This window comes from Rosa rugosa, chromosome 2 (genome assembly GCF_958449725.1).
Source record: "Rosa rugosa chromosome 2, drRosRugo1.1, whole genome shotgun sequence".
Taxonomy (NCBI): domain Eukaryota; kingdom Viridiplantae; phylum Streptophyta; class Magnoliopsida; order Rosales; family Rosaceae; genus Rosa; species Rosa rugosa.
Window position 1 is genome coordinate 20,730,896 of NC_084821.1, and position 27,047 is coordinate 20,757,942.

General features: G+C 36.6%; 2 protein-coding genes across 2 annotated transcripts; one reads left to right on the forward strand and one right to left on the reverse strand.

The window, feature by feature from the left end:
• Positions 1 to 1,735: 1,735 nt before the first annotated feature.
• LOC133730528 (uncharacterized) lies at positions 1,736 to 2,377 on the forward strand. Its single transcript, XM_062158102.1, has one exon. The coding sequence runs from the start codon at positions 1,736 to 1,738 to the stop codon at positions 2,375 to 2,377; it is 642 nt and encodes a 213-aa protein (XP_062014086.1).
• A 9,998-nt stretch (positions 2,378 to 12,375) lies between these two features.
• On the reverse strand, positions 12,376 to 16,775 carry LOC133729245 (E3 ubiquitin-protein ligase WAV3-like). The gene is made up of 2 exons (XM_062156740.1): positions 16,221 to 16,775; positions 12,376 to 14,708 (listed from the first exon to the last, which is right to left on the reverse strand). The coding sequence occupies exons 1-2, from the start codon at positions 16,464 to 16,466 to the stop codon at positions 12,780 to 12,782; spliced, it is 2,175 nt and encodes a 724-aa protein (XP_062012724.1). The 5' UTR covers positions 16,467 to 16,775; the 3' UTR covers positions 12,376 to 12,779.
• Between the last annotated feature and the right edge of the window lie 10,272 nt (positions 16,776 to 27,047).

Genomic DNA, 27,047 nt, shown 5'->3' on the forward strand with positions numbered 1-27,047 from the left:
CTCTAGGTTTACCATCGGTCCTAGTACTTTCAGGGTTTGCCCATTGTGTAAATTGTATGTGTATGCCTTCTGATCAATGATAATTTTGTCCCAACTTTTTAATGTTTATGTTTTGTTCTATGTGAACGATCTTAGCGTAAGCATGTTTGCTAATTACTATTAATGCATTAGAAATGATAAATTAATCCAAATTGTATAGAAGGAGAGAGATAGATTGGGCGTTTTTCCTCATTGTACGTAATTAGTTCTAATACAGAACATTGAAGATACAGTGAATTTATATGGCCAGATATTATATAAAAGAATTTATTTAATTTATTTTATCTCCATGACCTTTACATCCTAAATTAAAAAAAATAAAAACCGCCTAGTCCCCTCCTAGGCTCCCGCCTAGGCCCCTAGGCGCTAGGCTCCGGACCACCGCCTGACTAGCGCCTAGCGTTTTTTAGAACCTTGCCTTTTATTTGTGTCCTTTTATTTCTAATTTAATTACATGAGTCATTGTATTTACTAATTTTAACCAATATCATCTAGTCATTAATTTTTTGTCAATTATTTGGTTAATCAATAATGGAGCACTAGTGCGTCCTCTGTTATGATGATGTTTGATTAATGTAGCATGAAAAATCATACGTGACAAGAGTATCAAAATATTTTAGTTAGTAATATGATAAAAAAAAATACTAAATGTTTGAAAATATAGATTGAAATTGGTGAGTATAGAGGTACACATGTGATGAACTAAGAAGTGTAAGGACACAAATGACTTGAGGTGTAAAAGTTAGAGAGGTAAAATGAAATTGACCCTAATAAGATTTATATGAATCAATAATGCCCTTTTAAATACATTTGAATTTAAGAAAGACATTTACCGCATTATCAGTCTAATTCCATGGTTAGACATGGTATACAAAATTTTGTGCTTGGTACTTTCGAAATTGAATCAATGAATTGAGCGTGTAAGAAGAGACAGTACATTTACACCAGTGGATGTAGAACTTAAAAACACATTAGGTGGGGAGAGAGAGAGAGAGAGATTACCATTAAAAATAAGTTTTTATTTATTAAATAAAAATGCAATAATTGGTAACTAGAATTGTACGTTTGGTTTTTTTTTTTTTGGGGAAGAAGGTAACTAGCTAGACTTGTAATACTAGCTTAATAATGTTCAGATCAGTCTTGCTCACTTAAGGGACTGTGAGGAATATATAGTTGCATCTCAATGAATGTATTAAATTTAAGAGTTAAAAATATAACAACTTTAAAACATTACATTTATTTTTAGCGGTCATATTCACTTATCTCCTTTAAGTGAGCAGCCCTTATGTTCGGATAGTGGAAATATATTAATGTACGTTTTCCTAATTAAGATAAACAAATGTTTTTTTCTTCTTCTTTTTGATCTGCCTTATTAATAAGAATTCCATTTTCTTCCACTTTAGAAATTAAAAGATTTTTCTATTGGCCAAAAATAACAGGAAAGATTTGGGAACCACCTAATTACACCTCCACAAGTAACTGAATATAATATGTCCGCAAGTAATTAGGAATCCAAACTTCAGTGGGTTATGGAACTCCGACTACAATTGGGAAACTATCATCCATTATATTTATATACCCCCATCTATGCCCATTTGCTTTCATTCATTTCTACAGCAAATCGCTTGAGCGCACTCTTCTTCTCTACCACAAAGAGCTCGCTCGATCTTTTTTCATCAATCTTTTCTCGCTTTCCATGGCTACTGAAAATTGGCAAGTGGTGGGTGACATCACCTGCAACCCAAAATACCTAGGTCTTGTTCAACCTGAAAAGGAGCTGCCTAACACCAAATTCTTGATGGATTTCAATGTCAAGATAAGGCGCGCGCAGTCTACTGTTTTGGAGGATGATGAAGAAATTGTAGAAGAGAAGAATCTGCGCTCAGTCGAACTTGAGTACAATCCACATAGCATGTGGGTTGCCATAAATAAAGAGCTTCAAGACCTGCAAGTTCCAATCCAAGTTCGTGCAGCCATTGAAGATCCAATACTCAAGGGAACCAGAGTCGCACGAGCCGATAGCTCTTATGACGCTCGCAAGTATCTGCATATGGAGGTGGCTATCGATTTTCGTGTTGGCGTTTTTGATGGTATTGGTGAATATGAGCCTACGTTTGTGCCGGCAAGTGAAGCGTCCATTAAGAAACTGAAGAAGACAAGAGCCGAAGTGTCGTCGACAATGTGCACGGTTTGTATGGAGGAGATGATGGTTGGTTCGGAAGCGACTCGTATGCCTTGTTCCCATCTTTACCATGAGAGTTGCATTGTAGAGTGGCTGCAGAAAAGTGGGGTTTGCCCATCCTGTAGGTTCCTCATGCCCACTGATGATGATGAATGATAATACTAGTGAATTGAATGAAATTCATCAGATTTGTAATTTTATGATTCCGACTATATTGTATTTGTTTATTTTGTTCAGTATGCATGAACTCTTTCACGTCTCTCGTACTCCGATCTAAAAAAATAATACTATGTACTCCCATTCATATTGTCCGTGTCAATTTGTACACATCAAAGTACTGCAACGATAAACTCCCAGAATTACTATATACTTAAGAGTCGAATCCTTTGTGGTGATTAAGATCTAACAATACGATTTTTCTTTTTGAAAAGAAAGAAAAAATACACCGAAAGTTAACACAGTTAAGGTTAGAATTAATACTCAAAAGTAAGTTATTTTCTTTATATCTACCAAGTTTTCCAACTTACGAAAGATAAATTTGCAAGCCAACAACTTGGTCACCACCTCACTCCACAAGTAATGGGAATCCGACTTCAATTTGAAAACCATCAGACATTATATAATACAGCCCCATTAATTAGTTTCGTCACTGTAGAAGTGCGTTTTGAAGATAGAGCTCGAAATTATTAATTACTTACCTTTCAAGTATATTCAAGAACATGGGGTTACATGGCCATGGCCAGTGAACACTTGAAAGTACTAGGCGACCCTTACTGTGATGTACACTTTCTTGGTGTCGATGACCCCAAAGAGAAGTTGCCATGGACTAAATTTTTGATGGATTTCGAGGCCATGATTAAACACGTACGCTCTTGTGAATTGGAAGATGAAGAACTCATGGAACGCAACAGCCGCTCGAGCGTGAATAAGGCCTCAATTCGACGAGCTTGCAGCTTACGGATACTACATGCGTGGTGCCATATTCGACGAGCTTCAAAACTTGCAAGTCCCAATGGATGCTCGAAGCTCCATGGCAGTGGCACATATTCCTGATGCCAGTCACAAGATTTTGCGTATGGCAGTGGCGGTCAGTATTTGTTTTGTTGATAATGATGATGACGACGATACGGAGGACGATGATGAGACTGAGGATGATAATGATGATGGTATTGGTTATTACGAGCCTAGGTTTGTGCCGGCAAGTAACTTGTCCCTTGAGAAACTGGAGAGGACGAGAGCCGAAGTGTCAACAATTAATGTGCTCCATTTGTATGGAGGAGATCTTGGTTGGTGCAGAAGCAACTCGTATGCCTTGTTCACATATATACCATGAAAGTTGCATTGTAGAGTAGCTGAGAAAAGTGGGGTTTGCCCATTGTGTAAATTCTGCATGCCTTTTGATAAATGATAATTTCATCATGCATTCTAGCTAATTGATCAAATTGGATAGATGTAATTTTTATCCCAACATTTTAATGTATATGTTTTGTTCTGTGTCAACATTTTTTAGTCTAAGCATGTTTACTAATTACTATTAACATGTCACTTCTCCGATATGTAGAGGAGATATGATAAATTAATTCAACAGACTCATATGCAAATTATATAAAAGATGAGGGAAAGATTGGTGGTCCAAAACCTTATAGTGCGTTGACAAATAAGCTATATTACAGAACATTAAAGATAAAGGGATTTGTCTGCACTTAATTTCCAAAATAATATGAACCTGCAATGCCGCTTCAAATTAATACATTTGGTTTTAGGGAAGACAACTACGGCGTCATCGAATCAGTTAGCGTCTAATTTGATGGTTAGATATACTGAGAGATACTTATGTAGGGTAGACGTATCATGTGTTGGTGGGGCTGACCAGTCAATACATATGCATGGGGTGTTTTGGGAAACACTTTAGAGTTTAGGATGAAGTTGCTATTTCTGGTCAACAATGTAAACATGAGGGTGAGGTTTTTTCATCGCCGAATAAGCTCCTGCTTAGTTTACTATCGAGATTAATGGAATTGCTACTATGAAGCGGAGGGCTGGAAGGCTTAGAAAGAAGTATAAGGACTCTCCTGCTCATAAGAGCATCTCTAATGGAGTGGTCAAATCCACATGAAGAGCTCTAATGGTAATAAAAGACATGTAAATCCTCTCCAATTCATAAGTCATACCTGACGTGTAATTGACATTTCGACTAGGGCTGTCAAATTTAACATAGCCAGTCTTTTATTTTTTATTGTTTCTCTCTCCCTCTCTCTCTCTCTCTCTCTCTCTTTCCTTCTCTCTCTTTTCTTCTCTTCTCCATCGTTCTTCCTACCCAGACCAAATCCTTCAGATTCCTACCCAGATCTCCTCACCACGCATAGCTCCTTCTCACCATGAATAGACCAAAACCTCAATGCCCCCAACCTCACCACGAGTAGCTCCTCACCATGGATGAGTTCGATTTCGACTAGGATTAAAATAAAATCATAAGAGATCGGAATAACAGACTAAAACTTTCTCTCTTTCATCTTACCCAGACCAAATTAACTCATGAAAAACCTTCATGATAGATGTTTGTCTTAGTGGTGGCAGGATTTGAAGATGGTGGGTGGTACGTTGCAGGTAGGATTTGCTGGGATGGCATTTTGATGAGCTTTTGTTTGGCACCAAAGATTTGAGCTTTTTTTGTGATTATGGGAATTGGGTCTGTGAATAAAAATTTAATGGGATTTGAGTTTATGAGAATTGTGGCAAATCTGGAAATTGGGATTCGAAACATGTAGAAGAAGGAATTGGAGTTTTGTCAAAACCAATGTACTACCACAGAGAGATGAAGTGGAGTTGTGCAGCAAGAAAAACAGAGAGGAAGAATGGGAGATGTTGGGAAAAGATGGTTTATTTTTGTTATAAAATATCCTAAAGAGTAATATAATAATATTTAAATTTAACCTATCCATTTGCACCCACTATCTAGAATCCAAGTTCTGGGTTCGAGTCACCATGGGGGTAGGAGTGAAATCTTTTGATCCTCTTTAATAAAAAATAAAATAACCTATCCACTGGAGTAGAAATTTATCAAAAATGACAATTGACACATCAGCCTTTAAATTCAAATTTGACACAAGCATTTTGACTACTCCATTAAAGATGCTCTAAGCTAACTGCTACTATATATGGCAAGGTTCTAAAAATCAGCCTAGGCGGCCGCCTAGGTGCTAAGCGTCTCAGTTCCGTTCGGATTTTGGCCTAGTCGATTGAGCTAGGCGTTGGGCTGAAAATCGGCCGCCTAGTCGGGCTGGGCGGAGCCTAGGCGGGGCTGCCTGGGCGCTGGGCGTTGGTCGACTAGGCGTTGCTGCATATATATATATTTTTTTAAACTCGAATGGGGTAAAAACGGAAACATCGAACTCGAGCTTCTCGAATCCTAAACTCACTCTCATTGTCGCCGTCTCTCTCTTCTCTCTCTCTCTCCCCGGCACGGCCGCACGGCATCTCTCCTTCTCTCCGGCATGGCTGCACGACCTCTCTCCTTGACTAACACACTCATGAATTTCTGGGTTGAATTGGTAAGTTGAATTTCTGGGTTTAAGTTTTTCAATCGATCTGTCTAGGTTTTTAGTTGACGACAAAATCAATCTGTCGCTCACTCTGTCCCTGATTTCTGGGTATTCAGTTGAAGTCTCGAGGTCGTGGTAAACTGGGCTTGCTCTTGGTTCGATTCAGAAATCTTCAAGATTGGTAATTAAGTTGTTGCCTTGCTCTTGGTTCGAATAATGAATGTACGAATTTCAGTTGCTGCCTTGATTAAATTGTATGATTGAGCTGTTGACAAGTTGGATAATTGGCTGTTTTGGAATTTGGACTTTGCTTGTTGTTGCCAGAATTGCTTGTGGTTGTTCAAGTGTTCAATACAGAACCACTGTTTTGAACTTTTGATGGATTTTGCATCTGATTTGCATCTGTCTTGGATGGGAATTGAATTTTTGTTTGCGTATTAGTCTCCAATTAAAACGTTTTTTGACTCTTGATGCGCACAACACATTCTTCTACTTGTGTAGATCCACTTCCCATTCAATGGAAGTAAATTATATAATTATATAATTAGATAATTATATAATTATATGTTATAAAAATAAAAATTAAATAAAAATAAAAAAACTGCCTAGTCCCCGCCTAGGCCCCTAGGCGCTAGTCCTCGGGCTTTCGCCCGACTAGCGCCTAGCGTTTTTTAGAACCTTGATATATGGAGCCAAAGAAGAACTCAAAATCTCCTTAGCAAGGTCTGGTAGGAACCAAGCCATGGAAAAAATTCTAAGAAGGCTATTAATGTTGGTATGCCTAATTTAAAAAAAAAAAAAAAAAAAAACACCGCTAACTCCAACCCTACTCAAAAGGAGTTAGCCCTAGCTTAATGTTAGGTCCATAATTACCCAATAATTATGCCCCTAACTTTGAGCTTTTATTTAATCCTCTATGTTATATATATATATATATATATATATATTTATTATGTTTTCTTTATCATGCTAGGAAATGATGGATAAGCTTGGAAATGCCCTAAAAAGTCAACTTTAGCACATTTTCGTACTCTGGCTAGGAGAATTCGAGTTAGGCGGGAGGTGAAGCGGAAGCATAACCAAATGATCTTCAAATGAGCTTAAATTTTACAGAGGCATTATAGACATCCGGAGGATCATTACTTATGAAGAGTACAGGAACTAGTTCGGAATGGAAGGTCTTCAAAAGGTCGGTGCAAGTTTCAGCACTAAAAGATGAAAACTAGAAAACCAGACCTGTACTGATTCAGGCAGAATTTTAGACCAAACCACGGTGAACTAAGCACTAAAATTTTACCAAAATGATCTACACTTATGGAGAAACATTTGGTATGAAGAAATCAAATGCCAATTCTAAAGTCTTGGTGGAGATTTAATTAAAGAAATAAAGGAGAAGAAAATGCGCAAACGGACGAAAAAGGGGTCAATGCAGGCCAATGCTGGATTCCGACCATTTTCGGCCAAGTTGACTGGTCAAGCACATGTGTGGAGGATAAGAAAGAGTTGTTAACTAGGCTTAGGGACTTTAGGTGGGAAGTGTGGTGTAGATTATTTTGAAGGGTAAATTCCTTCTATGGTACCCGAGGTATGGTCAATTGGACACTTTGGTACCTAGTCTTCAAAAGAAGACAATTTGATACTTGAACTTATACTCCGTTTGACACTTTGGTACTTCTGTTAATTTTTCAGTTAAATGTAAGGGTAAAATTGACATTTAGAATATATATATATATATATATATATATATATATATATATATATATATATATATATATATACAGTCCAGCTACACTAAGGATGTCCTTAGTTTTTCTTAGGTACGAATTTCCGGTTTTCACCCACTTTCCGATCAAATTTTCACATCTTAACCGTTCAGTTTTTAGGTCCTAATGTATAGATCACCTCTGCAAAATTTCAGCCAAATTGGTGATCATTAAGACATCCAAAACTGCAAATTACAACAATGTAAACGAACGGTTCCGGTTCGACAGATTCGGTTCGTTCATGTAAATTGCAGTTTTGGACGCCTTAACGATCACCAAATTGGCTGAAATTTTGTAGAGTTGATCCATACATTAGGACCTAAAAACTGAACGGTTAAGATGTGAAAATGTGATCGGAAAGTGGGTGAAAACAGTAAATCCGTTCCATAAGAAAAACTAAGGACATCCTTACCTGAGAAAAATCCTATATATATATATATATATATATATATATATATATATATATATATATATATATATATATATATAGACATACATAAATTTTAAAAAAAAAAAACATGAGTTTTGTGGGTTGATGACCATCAACTCTGGGATTTCATCATTTTTTGGGTCATTTGGGAGAAAATGAACATGAATTAATGCTTTTGGGTTATGTTAAAGATGACATAATTGAATTTTATGTTTTAAAAATTTAGTCATCGTGATTTGAATACTCAAGAGACTACTTTCAGTGGATTAGACATAGTTCGGTGGAGTTGTCTCGTGGGTGTTCAAATCACGTAAACTATATTTCTTGAACATAAAATTCAATTATTTCAGCTTCAACATAACCCATAAGCATTAATTCATACCTATATAAAATGATGAAGAACGGTCATCAACCCACAAAACTCATATTTTTTATTTTATTTTTGTACATATATTCTAAATGTTAATTTTACCCTCACATTTAACTGAAAATTAACAGAAGTACCAAAGTATCAAATGGAGTATAAGTTCAGGTATCAAATTGTCCTCTTTTGAAGAGTAGGTACCAAAGTGTCCAATTGGCTATACCTCAGGTACCATAAAAGGAATTTTACCCTATTTTGAGATTCAAAATTTGAAGAAAAAAAAAAAAAAAGTGGTCCCCCCTCTTTGTCTCTCATTTATTGTCTTGTTTATTTACACAATGATCCTCCTACCCTTACTTTATCTTCTCCACCAAAATATCTATGGACTTTTAAGTCATTTTTATGTGAAATTAAAGATTAGATCCACATTTTATGCTTACACTTTTGTCAATTGCATCTAACCATTCATTTCCTTTGATCTCCACCATTCATTTGAATTGCTTTTGCCTTTAAATAGCCTATTCTCTCCCCCAAAACCGTTTAAACCATTGGCTCTCTCATTTAGCAACATAAAAAGCTATTTTTTCTCTAGTTTTTGCTTAGTTTTTCATAGCTTGTACATAGTTCTTTGAGTTTGTGTGAGAAATAGGTGTGTAGGCACTTTGGTTTCACCAAAACCGAAGTTATTACACACTCTAGATCAATCATAACACTTGTTTTCACACATCTAAGTCTTTGTTCTTTCTTGTTCTTGAGTTTTGTGGATGTGTATGGTGTTTTGGGTCGTAAAGACCGAAAATCCCATACTTAGCTTGAAGCAATTCTGTCATCATTTGACATCTTTGAGAGCTAGGTAGGAGCTTTGAGATCTCGGTTTGACTCTACCAAGAGTCAAACCCATAGGTAGTTCTTCCATTTTCTCTTCCTTCTCTCTTTAGTTTGATGTTCATGGCTTGTATTTATAATAACATGTGTTGTGAGTAGTTGGATTTGAGGCTAGGGCAAACTTATGCGCAAATAATGTAAATTTTCATGTGTTTTGATGTTTATGCATGTTTTGAATCTATAAGCTTCTAAACTTTAATGCATACTAAATGTGTTTGCTAGCTTAATCATCTAGAAAGCATGTTTAGGAAACTAATGAATCGGAAACTTGAACTTGACCACTTCTTGAATCCGTGAGCATGAGTAGCCTTTAGGTGGTGGCTTAATGGTTTCTACAGGAAATGTTAAGTTGTTTGAATTTCTTACTCTAGACTTAATGCATGAGTCGTGAGTTTAATTGCTCTAAGGGGGTGTTAGGCTTGCGGTTAATAGCCCACTTTGTGTTTTAATGGAAAATAAATGGGACTAAGGTTGTGTAATTTAACCTAGCTTTACCAAAGTTTGTTGAATTGCATGATTAGTTGGTTTCTTGGTAGCTTCACCAAAGCACTAAGGATAAATTTATCAAAATAAGTTATTACATCAAATATGGGTTACATTTTGTGCATAAGTAAGGTTAGGTGTGAAGCTTAAGTCTCTACTCTTCTCATTGGTCTAGTCTCTACATTATATTAGTTTAATTTAATTTTTGTGCAATTTAGTTTCCTTTATCCAAATTAAAATTAACCAACAAAATGTCATACCACTTTCTCATTGTTAATATCATTCTTTGTGTCTTGAAGAGGTTTGGTGCTACTTGTAGGCCGCGTTGTGCCCCAAAAATTTACGAGGTGAATTGGCATCCACCCATTATTGGTTGGTTCAAAGTTAACACGGATGGTGCTTGGAAGCGAGGGGAGGATCGTTCAGGTTATGGTGGTGTTTTTCGTGATTATCATGGGGAGGTTGTCGGTGCCTTTTCATCATCCCTTGACATTCCTAGTTCCATTGCGGCGGAGGTTATGGCAGTGATCAAGGCAATCGAGCTTGCATGGGTTCGAGATTGGAAGCATATTTGGCTAGAAGTTGACTCGTCCCTCATTCTAAATTTTCTCCACTCTCCCCAGATGGTACCTTGGCAATTACAGGTGGCATGGAAGAATTGTGTGCATCACATTTCAATGATGCAATTTCGTTGCTCACATATATTTCGTGAAGGTAACCAGGTGGCTGATGCATTGGCCAATTTTGGCGCTTCTGGTACGGGCTTTACTTGGTTTGATTCATCTCCTAGTTTCGTTAATCAATTTTGTTTAAGAGATAAGTTGGGTCTCCCTAATTTTCGTTTTAGATGATTTCTTTTGTTTTGGTCATTCCTCATCAGTAGTACTTTACTTCTGGAAGGTGCAGGATATGTCCTCTCCAAAAAAAAAAAAAACAAAAAAAAAATTATAAAAAGGTACATGCGTTTTCTAGGTTTTATTTTTGCGGTAATCTAGCTTAGGGTTGAGTTACTCAATCCATTGGGTACGATACTCTCACTTTCCTTATACTAAAACTTGATCTCCTATACTTGGGAGTAGGGCACATCATTCATATATACATTGCACGCATATTTGATTGTTTAATTACGCTCAATCACGACCCAACTCTTAATTTCTTTTAGTCTGTTTTTACGAGTCTATGTTCTGTTGGAATCTCTTTTATGAGCTTCAACAAGAAGTATCTATTTTCATCATACCACAAGCAATTGAGTGTTGAGGCGGGATAATTGTAATTTATGATTTTGCCTTGTAAGATAGTGTGTTTTTTTTTTTTTTTTTTTAAGGAATGATGGTGCAAAATTTTTGTATTTATGTTCTTTCTAGATAAAAGGATTTTTTTTTTTTTGAAATATAATGAAAAAAAAAAATTTCCGAAAGAAATTTTATTCCGCGTAAATAAGGACCCCAGTTTTCTCCGCAAGTAACTACGAAAAGGGGGAAAGATTAGATTTTAATGCTAGTAAGCTATGTCCCCAAGTAACTAGGAATCCATTGCCAAAAAGAATAAAGATATCTATTAACTTGGGATATGAAATCCCAGTCATCTGCTTTATATATTACCCCATCGATCCCCAATTTATTTCATTCAGGCAACTCGAGCAATCCCATTATTTCAGGAGTGGGTTTCTGAGAGAGCATCAATCTTCAACCTTTCTTATTTCCTCTTACAAACAAATGGCCTTGGCCAGTGACTACTGGAAAGTGGTGGGCGACACTTGCTGCTATACATATCTTGAGGGCATTAAAGAACCTGAAAACCAGTTGCTACGCACCATGTTCTTGATGGATTTGAAGTCCACAATCAGACGCCTCCACTCTGCTGATGTTCACGAGGAAGAAATCATAGCAGACAACGTCCGGATTAGCGAGAACCAGGACTCCATTGAACTCCAGTATAACCCCAATGAAAAGTTCCTTCGAGACTTGCAAGGTGTTGCTCTATCCAAGAAGCTTCAAGAGCTGCAAGTTCCGATTGAGGCTCGTAGCTCCTTGGTGGATACCATAATGTTCAAGGCCTCTGACACTGAATGGAAATATCAAGCTAGCCGCAAGATTTTGCGAATGAGGGTAGAGGTTGATCTCTATGTTATTGATGATGACACAGATGGTGACGATGGTACTATTGATGATTATGGTGTGCCTAGGTTTGTGCCGGCAAGTACACTGCCCATTGAGAAACTCGGGAGGACTAGAGCCGAAGTGCCATCGACAATGGGTTCGGAAGCTACTCTCATGCCTTGTTCACATCTTTATAATGGGGGCTGCGTTGTATAGTGGCTGCAGAAGAGTGGCGTTTGCGCATTTGTGTAAATTTCGCATGCCTGCTGATGAATACTGGTAACAAGTGTTGATAATCTGAAATCTTGACACAGATGATGATGGTGGCACATGAGTTTAGGGTTTCTAATGGTTCTGATGAATGATGGTAGACAATGGTTAAAACTTGGATGTATTTCTATGCATATAGTTGATATATCTGATTCTTCCAACTTTTATGTATATTTTTGTTCGTTCTTTTCTTCTAGTTCTTGTTTCTCTATGAAGTATCTGCAATCGAATATCCAAAACAGGATGCAAATGCATGTGTAATTGCAATCTTGATCAAGTGAATGAATTAACATAAAATTCTATAGCTGGTGAAACGAATCAGGAATAATGATACCATTTCATATATTCAAGTGAAGAATTCACTCCAAGTATCCCCACAATTACAAGGCTATACCCCATTCTCTTCTCAGATACAGTAGCAAATAACCAGAAAGAGAAAAAGAAAAACCCTCTACATGTACATCACCCAAAATCACACTTACAGATCCTAACCCCCCACGCCTTTTCCTTTTCACAGTTGTTCTGAAGACACCGTTTACTCACCTTTCGCCAATTCTTATTCATATACATGACAAACAAAGAAATATACCACCACCCAGTTAAAACACCCAAAACTCCTTTGTTTCCCAATTATCCCAAACCACAGGAAGAAAAATTAAAGGAATAGAAAAGGTCCATTAATGACGGATATATGTAGTGTGTAGTACTTCCACCACTGTCAGTTAACGTGGCTGTGATTTGGCTGGAAATGACTTAACACTGCTGAGGGTTCGTCGAGGTGATGGGTTCCCTAGTAGCATAGTCTGAGACCGTGTCACCATGTCTACCATTGATGGGGTTTGGTAAGATTGCAGAAGGCTTGTGCTATCTGTGGAATCACCTCGAGCAGTTGCCCTCTGCCATGAGTGTGAACTCAATCCTGATAAAACGTAAGCCCTACCTGTTTCTTCGTATGCACGACGGTTTCCCATTCTTTCTTGCATCTCCTTTAACTCAGCTGCAAGTGCAACACACAAGCGGTCACCAGCTCGTGCAGAAGTAGTTTCAGCCAATGCCTGACGACAGCTCTCCAGAAGGGAAACTGCACCAGCCAAGTCAGCATTCTCAGCTGCTACTCTGGCCTCGGCCATTGCTTCTGCTGCACGAAGCCTGTTGCGTTGCCTGTCTACTTCCATTGACACTACTAGTTGTCCGGCTACTTCAGGCCTTTCGATTGTGACTTCACCAGCTTCATTCAAATTGACCATTTCTTTCGTAATTGGGTCTCTGTAAAGACATCTAACCTTTACCAGTGACATCTCATTACTAGACTTGTCGACAGGAATATTCATTGTCACCAAAAAATCCCTCTCTTCTTCAGCATACAGGTCTCCAGCATCAATAGATCCCATTCTTGCATCAGCCATCATGCTGGTTCTATAACTCCCAGCTTTTATTGAACCCAATTGCAGACTTGGGTGAACACACTCAATTCTGACATGCAGCTCTTGCACCACTACACTCAGAAGGCCCCCAATGCACTGTGCGAATGCATCCTGAATCACACTTTCAGCTTCTATGAAAGAAAATGTTCCCCCAGAAATCTCAGAGATTGAATGCATCGAGGCAGCATCATGGTCTGCACCAAATCCAAATGTGTGAACTGGAATATGCAAGCCTGCTGCATTATTGCGACGGATAGAGATTGGGAGAAGTGATTGATAATCTGTACGAGGATGGATCCCACCAGGACTATTAACAGTATAAGTATCCTGCCCATCAGATAATAGTATGATACTGCAAACAGGATTTTTTGACTTGCGGTCTACTAAAACCTTGGTACCTTTTCTAAGAGCCTCGGCAATGTTTGTCCCACCATTTGAAACAAGAGAGTTTACAGCCTGCAATGCTTGCTGCCTTCCAGTGTCAGTCATGCGATGAAGGGGAAAGAGCCGGCGGGATGTAGAGGAGAAGGCAATAACAGAAAGCCGATCAGAGGGACCAAGGTTCTGCACCACAAACCCCATGGCTCGTTTTAGCAAAGCAAGCTTTGTACCTGCCATGCTGCCACTAACGTCAAGCACTGTAACAAGGTCTACTGGGGCCCGAGAATTTTGAGACACTGGGTTTCTGCTGCCATTCTGTCTTGCACTTGTAAGAGGAGCCTTGAGATGAATTAAAACACTGAAGTTATCATGAGAGCTTGATTTTTCAACAGCTGGAACTTCGGGATATGTTTTGACCTCTACGATTCCAATACAATTGCTGTTAGAACTCTGATCTTCAACAGATGTCGTATTCTTAGAAATGTCAGGTTGGTTATCTAAGCTTTCATCATCGTCAAAAATAACTGGTTCAGGAGTGTGCAAGAGTGACGTAATAGGCCGGCTCACGTCAACGTGTGGTGGAGGAATTTGGCGTAAAACAGTCATCCATGCATCATCTCGGGGCCAATTCACTGGGTTAATTCTTGGAATACCCTGTGAAAGATCAGAAGCAGGGTTCTGAAAGGGGACTTCTTTCCACTTTGCCCTGCAAACTGGGCAAATTTGGTTCCCATGTTTTACATTAGAAGTAATGCAGTGGAAGTGAAAAGAGTGAGAGCACTCTGCAGTAAAAATGGCATGCCCGTGTCCAGGTTTCATGGTAGTTAAGCATATTGCGCAAGTTCCCTGCAATTAAGGACAAGCTGGTTAAAACAATGTATCAGACTGGTTGCATTCAGAAATACAAATTCCAAATTATGCAGAGGAAAAATATACTAATGTTAATAGTTAATTTCTATATTATCATCTCATATGCAATTTGCAAAAATACTTGTGAAAATAAAATTATAACAGGAAGAAAAATTGTACTCAATGAATCAAGTTTACAATTGAGCAGGCATTTTAACCTCAGATTTCATTTTGGGATGTGAGTTATATAATTTCTTAGTTTTCTGGTCTATGGATTTTTTGACTACCCCCTTTAGTTAACCAGCTTTTGAAAGTCTTCCAAGAATTCTGCATTTGGGGACTTGTAGCTAAATCAAACCCTTTAATTTAGAGAATCAGGTGACTGGTTTATAATATTCAAGTTTCTTTGATACATGTGAAAATTTCAAAGGGTCACCACGACACAATTGGATCTTATGCTGATACTTTTTACCCATACAGTTATAACTACAGCATAAAAAGATGAACTAGATTGCACTGTATCTACAGTACAGTACAGTTGCCTCTTTCAAGATTCTTTTATTCAATTAACTAGTGTGATTAAAGCCGTCTCTTGTAAATCAGCTAGCTAGCCAACAAGAAAAAGAAGTCAATGAAAAATGGTCAAAAACGTTGCGGACGACACAATGGGAAATTAAGATCAATCAAGAGGATGACTTTTTGAAAGTAAGAATAAAAAAGCAACTCGCAGCCTAAGGACGAACCTTTCAAGACAGTAAGAAATTCTTTTATGCAATTCTCATCAAAAGAACAACAATTTTTTTTCTTTTTCTTTTAACATATCAAAAGAATGATGAATGAATTGCTCTAGGACTTCCCATTACTAATTTCCTCTTCTTTTTCTTTTGTTGATGCTCATTGCAGGAAAGCTCACAATCAAGGGTCTAGAGATGGGGGTTTGTAAATATGCGACAGTGCACTTGTGCTGACCAGACAAAGCACCGTCCCCCCTTGGAAGAAAGGAAAGGTACAGTGGAAGAGTATTCCTTTTCTAATAAGCCAAAGAGGACAATGGTCCTTAAAGGGACTAGTCCACTTTCTCTTCCCTTCACAACAACTTCACACAGAGATGAAAACAACCTGACAACCAATATAAAATACAACACACCCCATATTCACATCCATCACATTATCACAACACCCCACCAGGACATTCTACCCCACATTAACACAGAGTGAAGAAAAAGACTAGGCAGGGATAAGAGTTGGTACACCAGTAAATTATTATAAAATGACAACAAGATTGCTGCTTTAAACATCATTAATCAAATAACCAAAATTCTGTTCAATGAAAAAGGACATTTTCATTCACTGGTTTCACTAAGAATCTACCATGGATATCCACCACACACACACATCTGCACATCAAAATGGCTCATATCTAAATCAACCCAGAAACAAAAACCAAACCAGTTTGCAAAAATCTCAATATCTCAAATGGGTTTTCTGCAAAACAAGGAAAGATCAAACCTTGGAGGACTTGGCTCCACTTTTGGGCAACCGGAGCCCCGAGGAGGACGGAGTGGGCGTGGTGGGTCGCCGGTCGGAGCCAATACCAGTCGGAGAAAGCAGAGAGGAGGAAGAAACGGCGTCGGAGTGCCTAGACTCAACGACGCCGTTTGGAGACGGTGATGATGATTCCTCTGCAGTTTGAGGAACATAAAGACAAGTGTTCAAGCCAAGAGCAAGCTTGGCTTTCCTCCATTTGCTCCCCATTTGTTGGGTTCTGGTCCTTTTCTCTTTTCTAACTGTCTGTCTTTGAGATCTAGGAAATCTCAGATCTTGAAGGTGAGAGAGTCATGAGCACACTAATATTAGGTGTGAATTGTGAGTGAAGTTATGTAGGGGGTGGTGGTGGTGGTGGGTTTGATTAGGAGCTCAACAACAACAACAAGAAATATGAACAAGTTGGAGTAATGGGAAAAAGAGGCAATAAGTGATTGGCGCTTTTTTGGAAAAGAAAATGGAATTGGAATTGAAAGGGAGAGAAATGGGTGTTAATGGAACGGATAGTAATGGGTTGGGTTGGGTGGAGGAGAGGATGAGATTGGAGTGGTCAGAGAGGTTCCACAGTGACAGCAGCCTTTTTTTATGATTCATGAGCGCTGACACAGAGAGAGAGAGAGAGAGAGAGAGAGAGAGAGAGAGAGAGAGAAGGTGACAAAACTAAACTTGTACACAGTTACATACATAATTATATATATTTTTCTTCTTTTTATTCTTTTTAGAAAATTAGTAAGGACTTTCTCTTTTGCTTGTGGGATTAAATAATTCAGACAGACAGTCAAAGGTTCTTCTCAAAAAAAAAAAAAAAAAAAAAAAAAAGACAGTCAAAGGTAAAATGCTTAGGCTTATGCAGATAATAGTTCTGTAAAATGTTATCAAGAAAAAAAAAATTATAGACAACGCTCTCATCTTTCTTATTTTATAAGCCGTCGGCTAATATAGATTAATTTATTGTTCATGAATAATCAATTGTCTTTTGCCAAACGAAGAAGAACATTCTACTTTGACAAATCCAATCAACCTCTTTGAGATGAAATGTTGGACCAAAATGTTGTGTTTACAGGACATCATAGATTTTAATTTGAAATAAGTTGTAGAATACGAATTGATTAATTCTAGGCAGCGGGTAGTGTCACCCTATCATTTTTTTAGTTCACTCTACAAATATTTGAATTATTAAAAGACTATATTACCCAAGTGCAAAATGACTGATAAGTACACTAATTTTTCAAAATCTAAATATGTAAGAAAAAATAAATATATAAGTAATTAATTAAATACAAAGACTACTTAATTTCTCATTGGATAACATTAATCTTTATCTTCTCCACCTAAATTTGAATTTATTACTGTCTTTTTGTCTTTTTGTTGCTTCTTCATCATTAATTGGTTATTCAATTCATAAAACCATTGCTTTTAACTTCATCAAAATCTTTGCAATATTCTTTGTGAACACCAAAAGTAAAAATTTAAAACACGAAGAAAAAAACAAAATCAATCTCTTCTTCATTGATCATAATTGTAAATTTACTAATCTTTTTACATTGATTGAAATAGAGAACGTTGAAATTGAAAGAAAAAATTAAAAAAATTAGAGTAAATTAGATTATGATTTTATTAGGAAATTTTAATAAATTTTAATATTTTTTATGAGTATAAATTAAATGAGATATTTTCATTAAAAATATTTATATTTTAATTAAATATGTCATATAAGGATATTGTTGGAAAGAGAAATGAGTTAAATAAGTAAATTTAATAATTGAAATTAGGGTGTAATAAATAAGTAGAGTGAATAAAGAAAATGATAGAGTGACAATAGTCGCGCACCCGTGAATTTGATCATTCAACATGTTTTTGGTATACAAACAAAATTTATGTAATTAATGCCAATCAAACTCATTTAACTTCAATAGTTAAGAGTTTTTTGAGGAACTCAATGGTTAACAGAGTTGCATTTGAATAGTCACTGACTCACTATGTACTTAAAATAACATTAACGTCTTATCGGCCAACGAACTATAAAAGGACACATATTGTTCCAACCATCATATTAATGCTATTTTTCTCTTGATTTTATGACTACGTAGTACATTCTCAACCAACCCAGGGTCTCATAACTTGTATAACAATTCTTTTTTCTTTCTGTTTTTTTGGATGCTTACTCCATAGAATCTATACACTACATATACAATAACAATTCACTTGCGGATTAGATGTGTATGAGGAGCTTTTAGTTTTGTGAAAACTACAGGCAACTAAATCCACTTCAATTTGACACAAAAAAGAAAAAAGAAAAACAAGAAGAAAAGTAAAAATACTTATAATGACCTCATGAAAGCATTAGTGTTCCATTAGTCAAAGCACTTCATAATACCAAAGCCTATTATTTATAGATTGAGAAATCTTTGAAAACTACTTTGCCGTCCTTCTAAAATATGATTGTCGCATAGTGTTAAAATAGTTTTTGAACTTCTATTGTGTTGTTTTTTCTATTTTGATAAACTTAGGCCTCGGTTTCACATAAATCAAAGTATTATCTTTGTCTTTCCTACAAACTTTCATATTTGGTATTTGCACTAGTTTTGGATTTTAACTTCTATTGGAGTGTGTTTGTTCCCATGGAGATCAATGGCTTCTAGGTACACAATAGTTCTATTATCTCAATATAATTTGACGTCCTTAAAAAAAAGTTATTAGGAAAGTTATTAAAATTTGTAATTAATGTAATAAAATAATAGAAAATTGAGCAATAAATGCAAAAATGATAAAGGGAAAAAATGAATCCTTTGGTCTATACCGTCTATGGAAGGAATCACCATTCCCCCCACATTTTCCGTTCTTTCAAGACAGTGTTTTCTTTCCTTTTGCATCTCAAACACTTAAAAGGATTAAGTTTCATTTCCCAAAACTTCAATTTCATGAACCAAACGAGGCATAGTGGTTAAGTTAAAACAACCTTAAGTCATTTTCGAGATATTTTTAGTTAGAGATAAAGACAAACAAAGCATTTGCCTAATATGATATTAAAATTTAGTATTTAGATAATTCTTTTTTTTTTCCTTTTGAAAAAGATATTTTTTTGAAAGGATTTGATTTTATTAGATATCAAAGCCATGAACAAACAGGCCAGAGTCTAACAGAACTTACATAAGAAGAGCCGGAATAAACCGGATATCCTATCTAAGTCACACCTAAACTCATTAAAGTCTAAATGGTCGCTCGCTGAAACAGCAAGCCAACAAACTTATATTATATATAGATGTTAATTGCCATATTGACTTTCATAATTAATTACTTAGTAATTTTGCCCATTACAGTTAAAATTTGGTAGTTCCGTCCAAAATGTCTATTGAGGATGAGGGTATAATTTTTTACTTTTTTTTCTTCTTTAATAAAGAGGATAAAATGATTTCACTCCTACCCCCCAGGGTGAGGGTATACTTGATTTCTCGTCCTTTTCATTCTCTCAAGTGCTGAAATTTACTTCAAAAGAAAGAAAAATTCAAATTGGAGGCGCCTTAATAAACTGAGCTAGTGGCAACAATCTCAAGTTGCATACCATAGCCATTGCCCCAATTCTTTTCAAAACAAGCAAATGAAAAGAACACCTAACCATGGACAACCAATGTTTGTTCCTTAGTACAAATAACTCGAGCATTGAGATAACATCCAATGGTACACATCATGATCAGTTGCAAATATCGTCAAAGCATCTGCAACTTGCTTCATGAAAAACAAAAGTCTTAGGCCATGTTTGGTTGGTGGAATCTGGGCATTGGGAAAGGAAACACTTTCCTTTCCTGCTTTTGGGACAGCCAAGGAAGGGAAAGTGGTTCCCAAAAGAAAGGAAACACTTTCCCCCCCCCCCCCCCCCCCCCTCAGGAATCACTTTCCCAAAGGAAAAGAAAATGTTTATTTTCCTTTCATTTCCTTTTCACCAACCAAACATGGCCTTAGAGTCTGGGGTTTCAGAATTTGCCACAAGAAAGAGTAGAGATGAACCAACTCCTGGTCATTGTCAAGGGTTTTAAGTTTTAACACCATTCAACAAACGAACGCCCCTGCGTGCAGGTATATATGACTTTCAATAGTACTGGAGATAGAGAATACTGCATTGTCTTTATTGCTACTCCAAAAATGAATCTTAAATTAGTCTTTGGTCATTGGTCAGAAACAAACTTATTGTCCACATCAATTGGTTCCCTCCACGTTGGTTTTGCTTAAATTTCCTCTTCTCAATCTGATTAGTCAAATCAGACTATTGTCTACTTTATCCATGACCAGCTAGTTGATGATATCATGGGAATTGAATGCTCATCGTGGCTGATGTATGTTACTTAAATAGTTAAATGTATTCATTCTTGTGTGAAAATTATATAAACTATACACTAAATAACCGGCTCTCTTTTTCTCGAATGGGATTAGATTGGAAGTGTCATCATAATACTTTTTGTGCATGGACCATGCCACAATGAGAAGTTGTAAACCCTAATTTTCAATATTTATAAATAGGCTTTCAAAACAGAAATAATTGACTGCTGTGATTATATTCTTCAAAATATAATATAGATAGTTGTTTTTGAAAATTTCAATAATCACTTAACGATAATTATAGAAAATTTTTAATGTAAATGCTTTATCTTACAAAGTTTTTTTTTTTTTTAATTATTTATTTATTATTTTGATACGCCAATCAATTGTTTGACACTTTGACTAGAATCAATATATACTGGCTTACTGGGATATTCCTCATTTTCGATCTTGTATTTTCTCATATAAGCAAGAGATGTAGACCGACGACAAGTACTTACTTGTCATGCATCGATCCTTTATTCCTTCAACCAAAGTCACCCGTAAATAGACAGCGTCAGTTTGTAAACCCACTTCAAATTTTTCGCTTCAAAAGTACTTATATATAGACAGCTAAGTAGGGTTGTAGCATTATTTATATATACACGTACACACACTAGTAGGTGGTTTAGGTCAAAAACCAGAAGCTATAGATGGGTAGCTGCCGGCATGAGATATGCTGATATGAACAATTTGTCTTTGCATGGACCCCTAATAGTTGGATCTTTACCTAGTGTTGCCGGCATGCATGCACATAAAACAGAACCCTAGCTAGCCCACTCATTCTTCGATCTTAAGTCATCGCACGTCTCTAGTTTTAACAGGGGCGTAGAAAATGACGGGATGGAATACCAAACACTATTAGAAAATTGGTTACTAGCCACCCCTATTAAACACACTTTTATAACAGTGTCATTTGATAGAGTAAATGACACCCTTTGTTATTTTATGTTTCATTTATTTAACAGATATACATAACCGTGACAAATGTGTTAGAAAATATGGACTTTACATTATATAATTGTATTAAGTAAATGTAACAATTGATTTAGTAAATAACAAGAAATATGTAATTGTAATTCTAGTTCCAGTAATCTATTGAGATGTATATCTCTTAATAGAAGTAGGAGTCTCATATGTTAATAACCTGATTAACTTATAGTGTTGCGATAAGCATAAGTCTCTCCTTAACTGATAAACATAAAGTAGGTATTGGACTCCTTATGGGATGAGTCCAATATGACTTTTGGCCAATACATAAGGAGGAGCAAGTCCCTGTATTCACCACCGTATTGCATTTGTTCAGCCCCATTCTGAAGCAAGTAGGTGTTGAGGTGTAAAAGACTTATTCTCCAAGAAGGCTGTTGTTCATCCCTTGCTCCTGCTCAAGTTATGTTGTTGCTGATCCTTGTTGCTGCTGCTCAAGATGTCTAACCCTGGTCAAGTTGTCTCTGTTGGTATCCAAAGTGCCATTGATCCAGGTGGAGTCCTAGCTACTCTAGGAAACTATTATGCATATGTTTGTGCTTATTGTGCAGCAGGTTTATGGTTCTTGATTATGTGTTATATGAATTGATATTGATGTATTGATGTTTGTTGTTGAATCATGTTTTAACAAAATGAGAAGGTAAAATTGGTTTATAGTTTATAAGAATATAGGGACTTATTAGATATCAATATCAGTACCGCTGAGTTAAATAAAAATTGGTGGAAGATGGCAGTGAGAGCTCTGCCGCCCATAAACCCTAGCCGCCTTTGCTTGTGTATCCGGCGATGTTATGAGGCATCGAGATCATCATCGATCGGGATCAACTTCATCGGATTTCAACATCTAGAACTCTGGACGACCTTTTTTTGGGTTTTTAACCTTCGATTTCCTTCAGCATTAAGAGATGTTGAGTCTGAAACTGTCAATCGTGCTCAAGACCAACTGTGACTTGGTTGGTGGATCTGATCGGGGATTCGGAAAAGGACTACTTGTGGCCCTTTGCGATTGGGTCTTCTGCTGTTGATGATGACAGTGAAGTGCAACGGTGCCGGTTTAATTGGGCCCATTATGAATCTAACTTGGACTGTTTTGCATTATGAAGCTTCTGATGGAGATGGTATTGGGAGATGCAAGCTTCACCGTGATCGGGAGGGCGGTGATTCGAAGCGGCGACGCCAGGGATCTGTTGATTTGGCTCTGGATGTCCAGATCAATATGGCTGGCTCCGTATTTGGGTTGTGTGTGGACCCAAGGTCAAACCCCGTTTTGGGTGACTTCGACTGCAAAAGTCCTCTCATCCTGGTGGCTGTCTGATAGACCAAATTTGCTGGCGGCACTTGGAGCCCGGATAGTCTTTAGACTTGGTTTATTGAGGTCCAGAATGCCTAGTGGGTCTCTTGATCTTGATGGGCTTCTTGAGCCGCTGGTTGGGCTTGGAGAAGTGAAGATAGATTTTGGGCTTGGCTTTCTTGTGTCTAGAATGACTGTTAGGTTTTTATACCCACCATTTAGTTAGTTTTCGTTTAAACTAGCCTATCACTATGCGTACTGGTTCATAGTTAAATAGGCTTGCTTTGAATAAGAAAGCATGACATGTCAAATGAATGGTTCTATCCTATACACCTACCTATGTATCACTGGTGTTCATCACAACTTCTTGTCTATTTATAGATGGTAGCAGAATGATATGTAATGTTCATTCTGGCCTTACCCCTACATTAATGAAATCTCTATGATGTTTTACTCAAAAAATATATCAATATCAGTATGTATCTAAGACAAGATAAAATTAAATAAAATAAAAATACGTAAAATTGATAGATCACACACCGTTATCCTTACGTTTTGTTTGCAAACTGTTATTATAGTTGTGGCTTTTAATTTCTCCCACTGAAATTTGTATCAATACTTAAATTTTTATCTAATATGTTTTTTTTTTTTTTTTTGTAAATAGAACCATATTTAATAGAGTGATTTTATATACACATCCCGCTTTTCTAAATGCACATTCTATACCTTTTCTAGTTTTGAAAACCCTAACTCTCTTTCTCTCTGAGTTCCAAGCCATCTTTGAATCTTAGCTGGCTTCCAAGCGTTGCTCGTCCTGCGGTAGACGGCATCTCTGCCGTTGCTGCTGCCTGACAGGGATGTTCTTCTAGCGACTCACTTGTGGCCTTTTGGGTTTGGTTTTGGCTTGGAGTTTGACGGTAATGGCTCTAGATTCAGGTTCATTACTGTGCTGAGGCATGGAGATCGATGGTGGTGTTACGGCGATGGCGGCAGCAATTTGAGGGACGTCCAGGTAGTGGCATGTGGCATGTTGTGCTGGGGATTTGTATCCTTTGGTTTTGGGTAGTGATATGGGTCCTTTGGTTCGGGTCTTCTTCTACACGAGTACTTCGCTGATGATTTGATACTAGTGGTGATCTTCATGGTGGTGCCGACATTGAGGGGTGTTGTTGTAGGCTGATTTGCACACAGCGCAGGCTTGGTTTTCGGCTGGAGTTTGTTGGGCTCGGGTGGACAAACTCTGGGCCCTTGTTTTGTGGCCTCTATTTAGTTTTAGTTTTTTATTTATTTAATAATTTCCTAGTTAGTTTTAGTTTTTAATGAGCGTTAATGAGTATAGATTTACTTTGCCTATTTGCTATTTTAGCTTATAGGCTCGCTTTATTAAGTGAGCACAAGATGTATAATGAGTGGTCTATACCTATGTACCACTGTGGTACCCCCATAATCTCTTGTCCGTTTGGTCAATAACATCGGAGGGGTATGTAATGACCATTTTGACTTGAGTAATGACAATCCAATTGGATAGCTTTAACTTGGAGTTTACGGTAAAAGACTTCCAACCCGAGCAATTATGGAATTACTACTACCAACTTATCAAGAATGAATATATCTTTCAATAATCATAAATTCATAATCACAATTATGTTCTTTGTTTGTTGTTTAATTCTCTATAAATATAGAATATATAAATGATATTTTAGTCTCACTAGTCTAGTACTACTTTATGAGAATGAGAGAAGAGATGCAAGAGAGAGACTACTGTTCTTATTGCAGGGAGGGAGGGAGAGAGAGAGAGAGAGAGAATGAATTAAGAAAGAAAAATGCTGGGTAATTGAGGAGATATTGGGAAAAAATGACCCAAAAAATTCAAGAGGTACGTGTGAATAAAATTACTATATTTAATATGTTGGTAAACTCAAAAAATATTTACCATAAATATTTATCAAAGATATATTTTTTTATAAATGAAAAGAGAGAGAGAGAGAGAGAAGATGTAGGTTTCTTAGCTTTAGACAAGGATAGCAAGTTATTTGGTCGAGAGAGAGAGAGAGAGAGAGAGAGAGAGAGAGAGGATGTAGGTTTCTTAGCTTTAGACAAGGATAGCAGGTTATTTGGTCTCTCTCCTCTGCACGAGTTTTATCTGTACCGTTAGAGTTCTTCTCTCAAGCACTCAAGAAGCATATCTGTCACTCTTCAAGTTGAATTGGAAAACCTAATTTGCTGCAATATTCTTCATCACAAGATATTAGAACTATTTGGATCTAATCTTGAATCTTTTATCTTGAGATATAAGCAATACTCATAATTGATCTTGACTGAGTTATTTTCTACAGATTAGATTGAGTTTTAGCGGCATGCATGGTCATCCATGGTTGGTTGGCTTCTTTGTGATTATGATTTCCTTCTTCCTTTATTTCATACTTTGTGACCATATGAGTTAGTTGACTTCTTTATCCTTTTGATCTATTTTCATAGGGCATGACGATAGGTGGATAGTTAAGCAAGAAAATGGCTGGAAAAAGAGAAAGAAAGATGCAAATATAAATGGAGAAAGAAAGAAATTTGCCAGAGAAATAGAGGATTTTGTTGCCAAAATAAGGCAGTTAGATATGGCCATAGTTAAGTAAAAAAGAATAATTGACTTCGAAGAAAAGAAACTACAACAGTAGTAAATCACACAATAATTAAACTTGCTAGAGAGAAAAGGATTGGGCCGAAATTTTAAGTTTTTATTTTTACTTTTATTTTTGTTTTGTTAGATGTCTTTCTTTTTTTGGGAAGGAGTTAGTCAGTTCTCAAAGTTGAGGAATGGCGCAAGGGTCCCCTATAGTATCTTTGTTATTTTATTCCTTCTTAAATAATGTAGGGTGTATTGCTGGAAGTGTTTAAGTTTGTTAGCTTAAAAATGTTGAATTGCTTAGGTAATGACTCTATCTGACAGTCCTTACAAGCGGGTCGTTACATGTAATTTCGTTGAACTTCAATATTAGTTGACTATTCCTCTCAAAAAAGAAAAAAGAAAAAAAAAAAGAAATCGTATGACTACAAAATTGATGAAAAACTCAATTGTAACTCAAAAGGTCACAAAGAAATCATATGACTGCATAATTAACTATGATTTTTTATTTTTATTTTTCCTACTGAGAGGAAAAGATAAATTTTCATTATCAAAATATATACATTGAAATTGTGGGGAGCACACAGTCCAAAACTGCAACTCAATAAAAAAGGTTAAAGATTCCATGAGCCGAAATAAAGGGTCCAAACCCTTAATGAATTAATGGATTTTAGACAAATTCCACTAAGATTTTGGCATGCCTTTGAAATTAGTTGGGAGCCGAAGATTAGATATAGGTCACTGTCAATTAATTATGGAGCCATGGAAATGGAGGACTTTGCTGTTGGGAGCCATGGGGATCGATCGAGGACTTGGCTCAGTTGGCTGTTTGTTGCACTCAAATATGATGACCGCACAACTACTCATAATCACCGACTTCTCTGATACTACAATTTTGTTATACATTCCTTTCACTCGAGTGGGGTTGACATGTCCGCATAACCATATGTCAAAACACTACCTAAATAATACTGCCACTTTGTATCAGAAATTTAGAATTCATGCATCAAAAAAAGAAGTTGTTCTTTTCCGAAAAAAAAAAAAATGCTATTAACACATCTTAAATATCACTTTACACACTCTAATTTATTTTAATTTTATACTATTGAGGTAACAAAACCCTCAATGCAATGGTCAAAAGTTCCAAATAAATTGGAGGGAAAAAAAACCATACACTGCCAAGTCCCATCGTGTTTTAGAAATTTAGAAACTTGGTAATATATATAAACTGGATTTGTGCAAAAATTGTGGCAATTCACTATTAGATCCCATGAGCTGTTAAACCATACAAAAAAGTCCTTTTTCGGGCCATCTGACGAATACAATAGTCCAACCACGCAATATATGTTAGGACTCAAGAAATCGACATTTTTTTTATATGAAAAATTGGCGAATTGTTGCTTCTTCAAAACTCTAACATTTTTTCAATGGCTTAAGTTTTTATATGTTTAACATGTTCACTATCAAAACTATAAGTTAAAAAATTTGGTCATAGATGATTTATATTTTTAAAAGCTTAAAATCACATAACCGTTTAATT

Coding starts and splice junctions, on each gene's coding strand:
- LOC133730528 (XM_062158102.1), top strand. CDS start 1,736: ATGGCTACTGAAAATTGGCAAGTGGTGGGTGACATCACCTGCAACCCA.
- LOC133729245 (XM_062156740.1), bottom strand. CDS start 16,466: ATGGGGAGCAAATGGAGGAAAGCCAAGCTTGCTCTTGGCTTGAACACT. Junction 14,709..16,220: donor GTGGAGCCAAGTCCTCCAAG/GTTTGATCTTTC, acceptor CCTTAATTGCAG/GGAACTTGCGCAATATGCTT.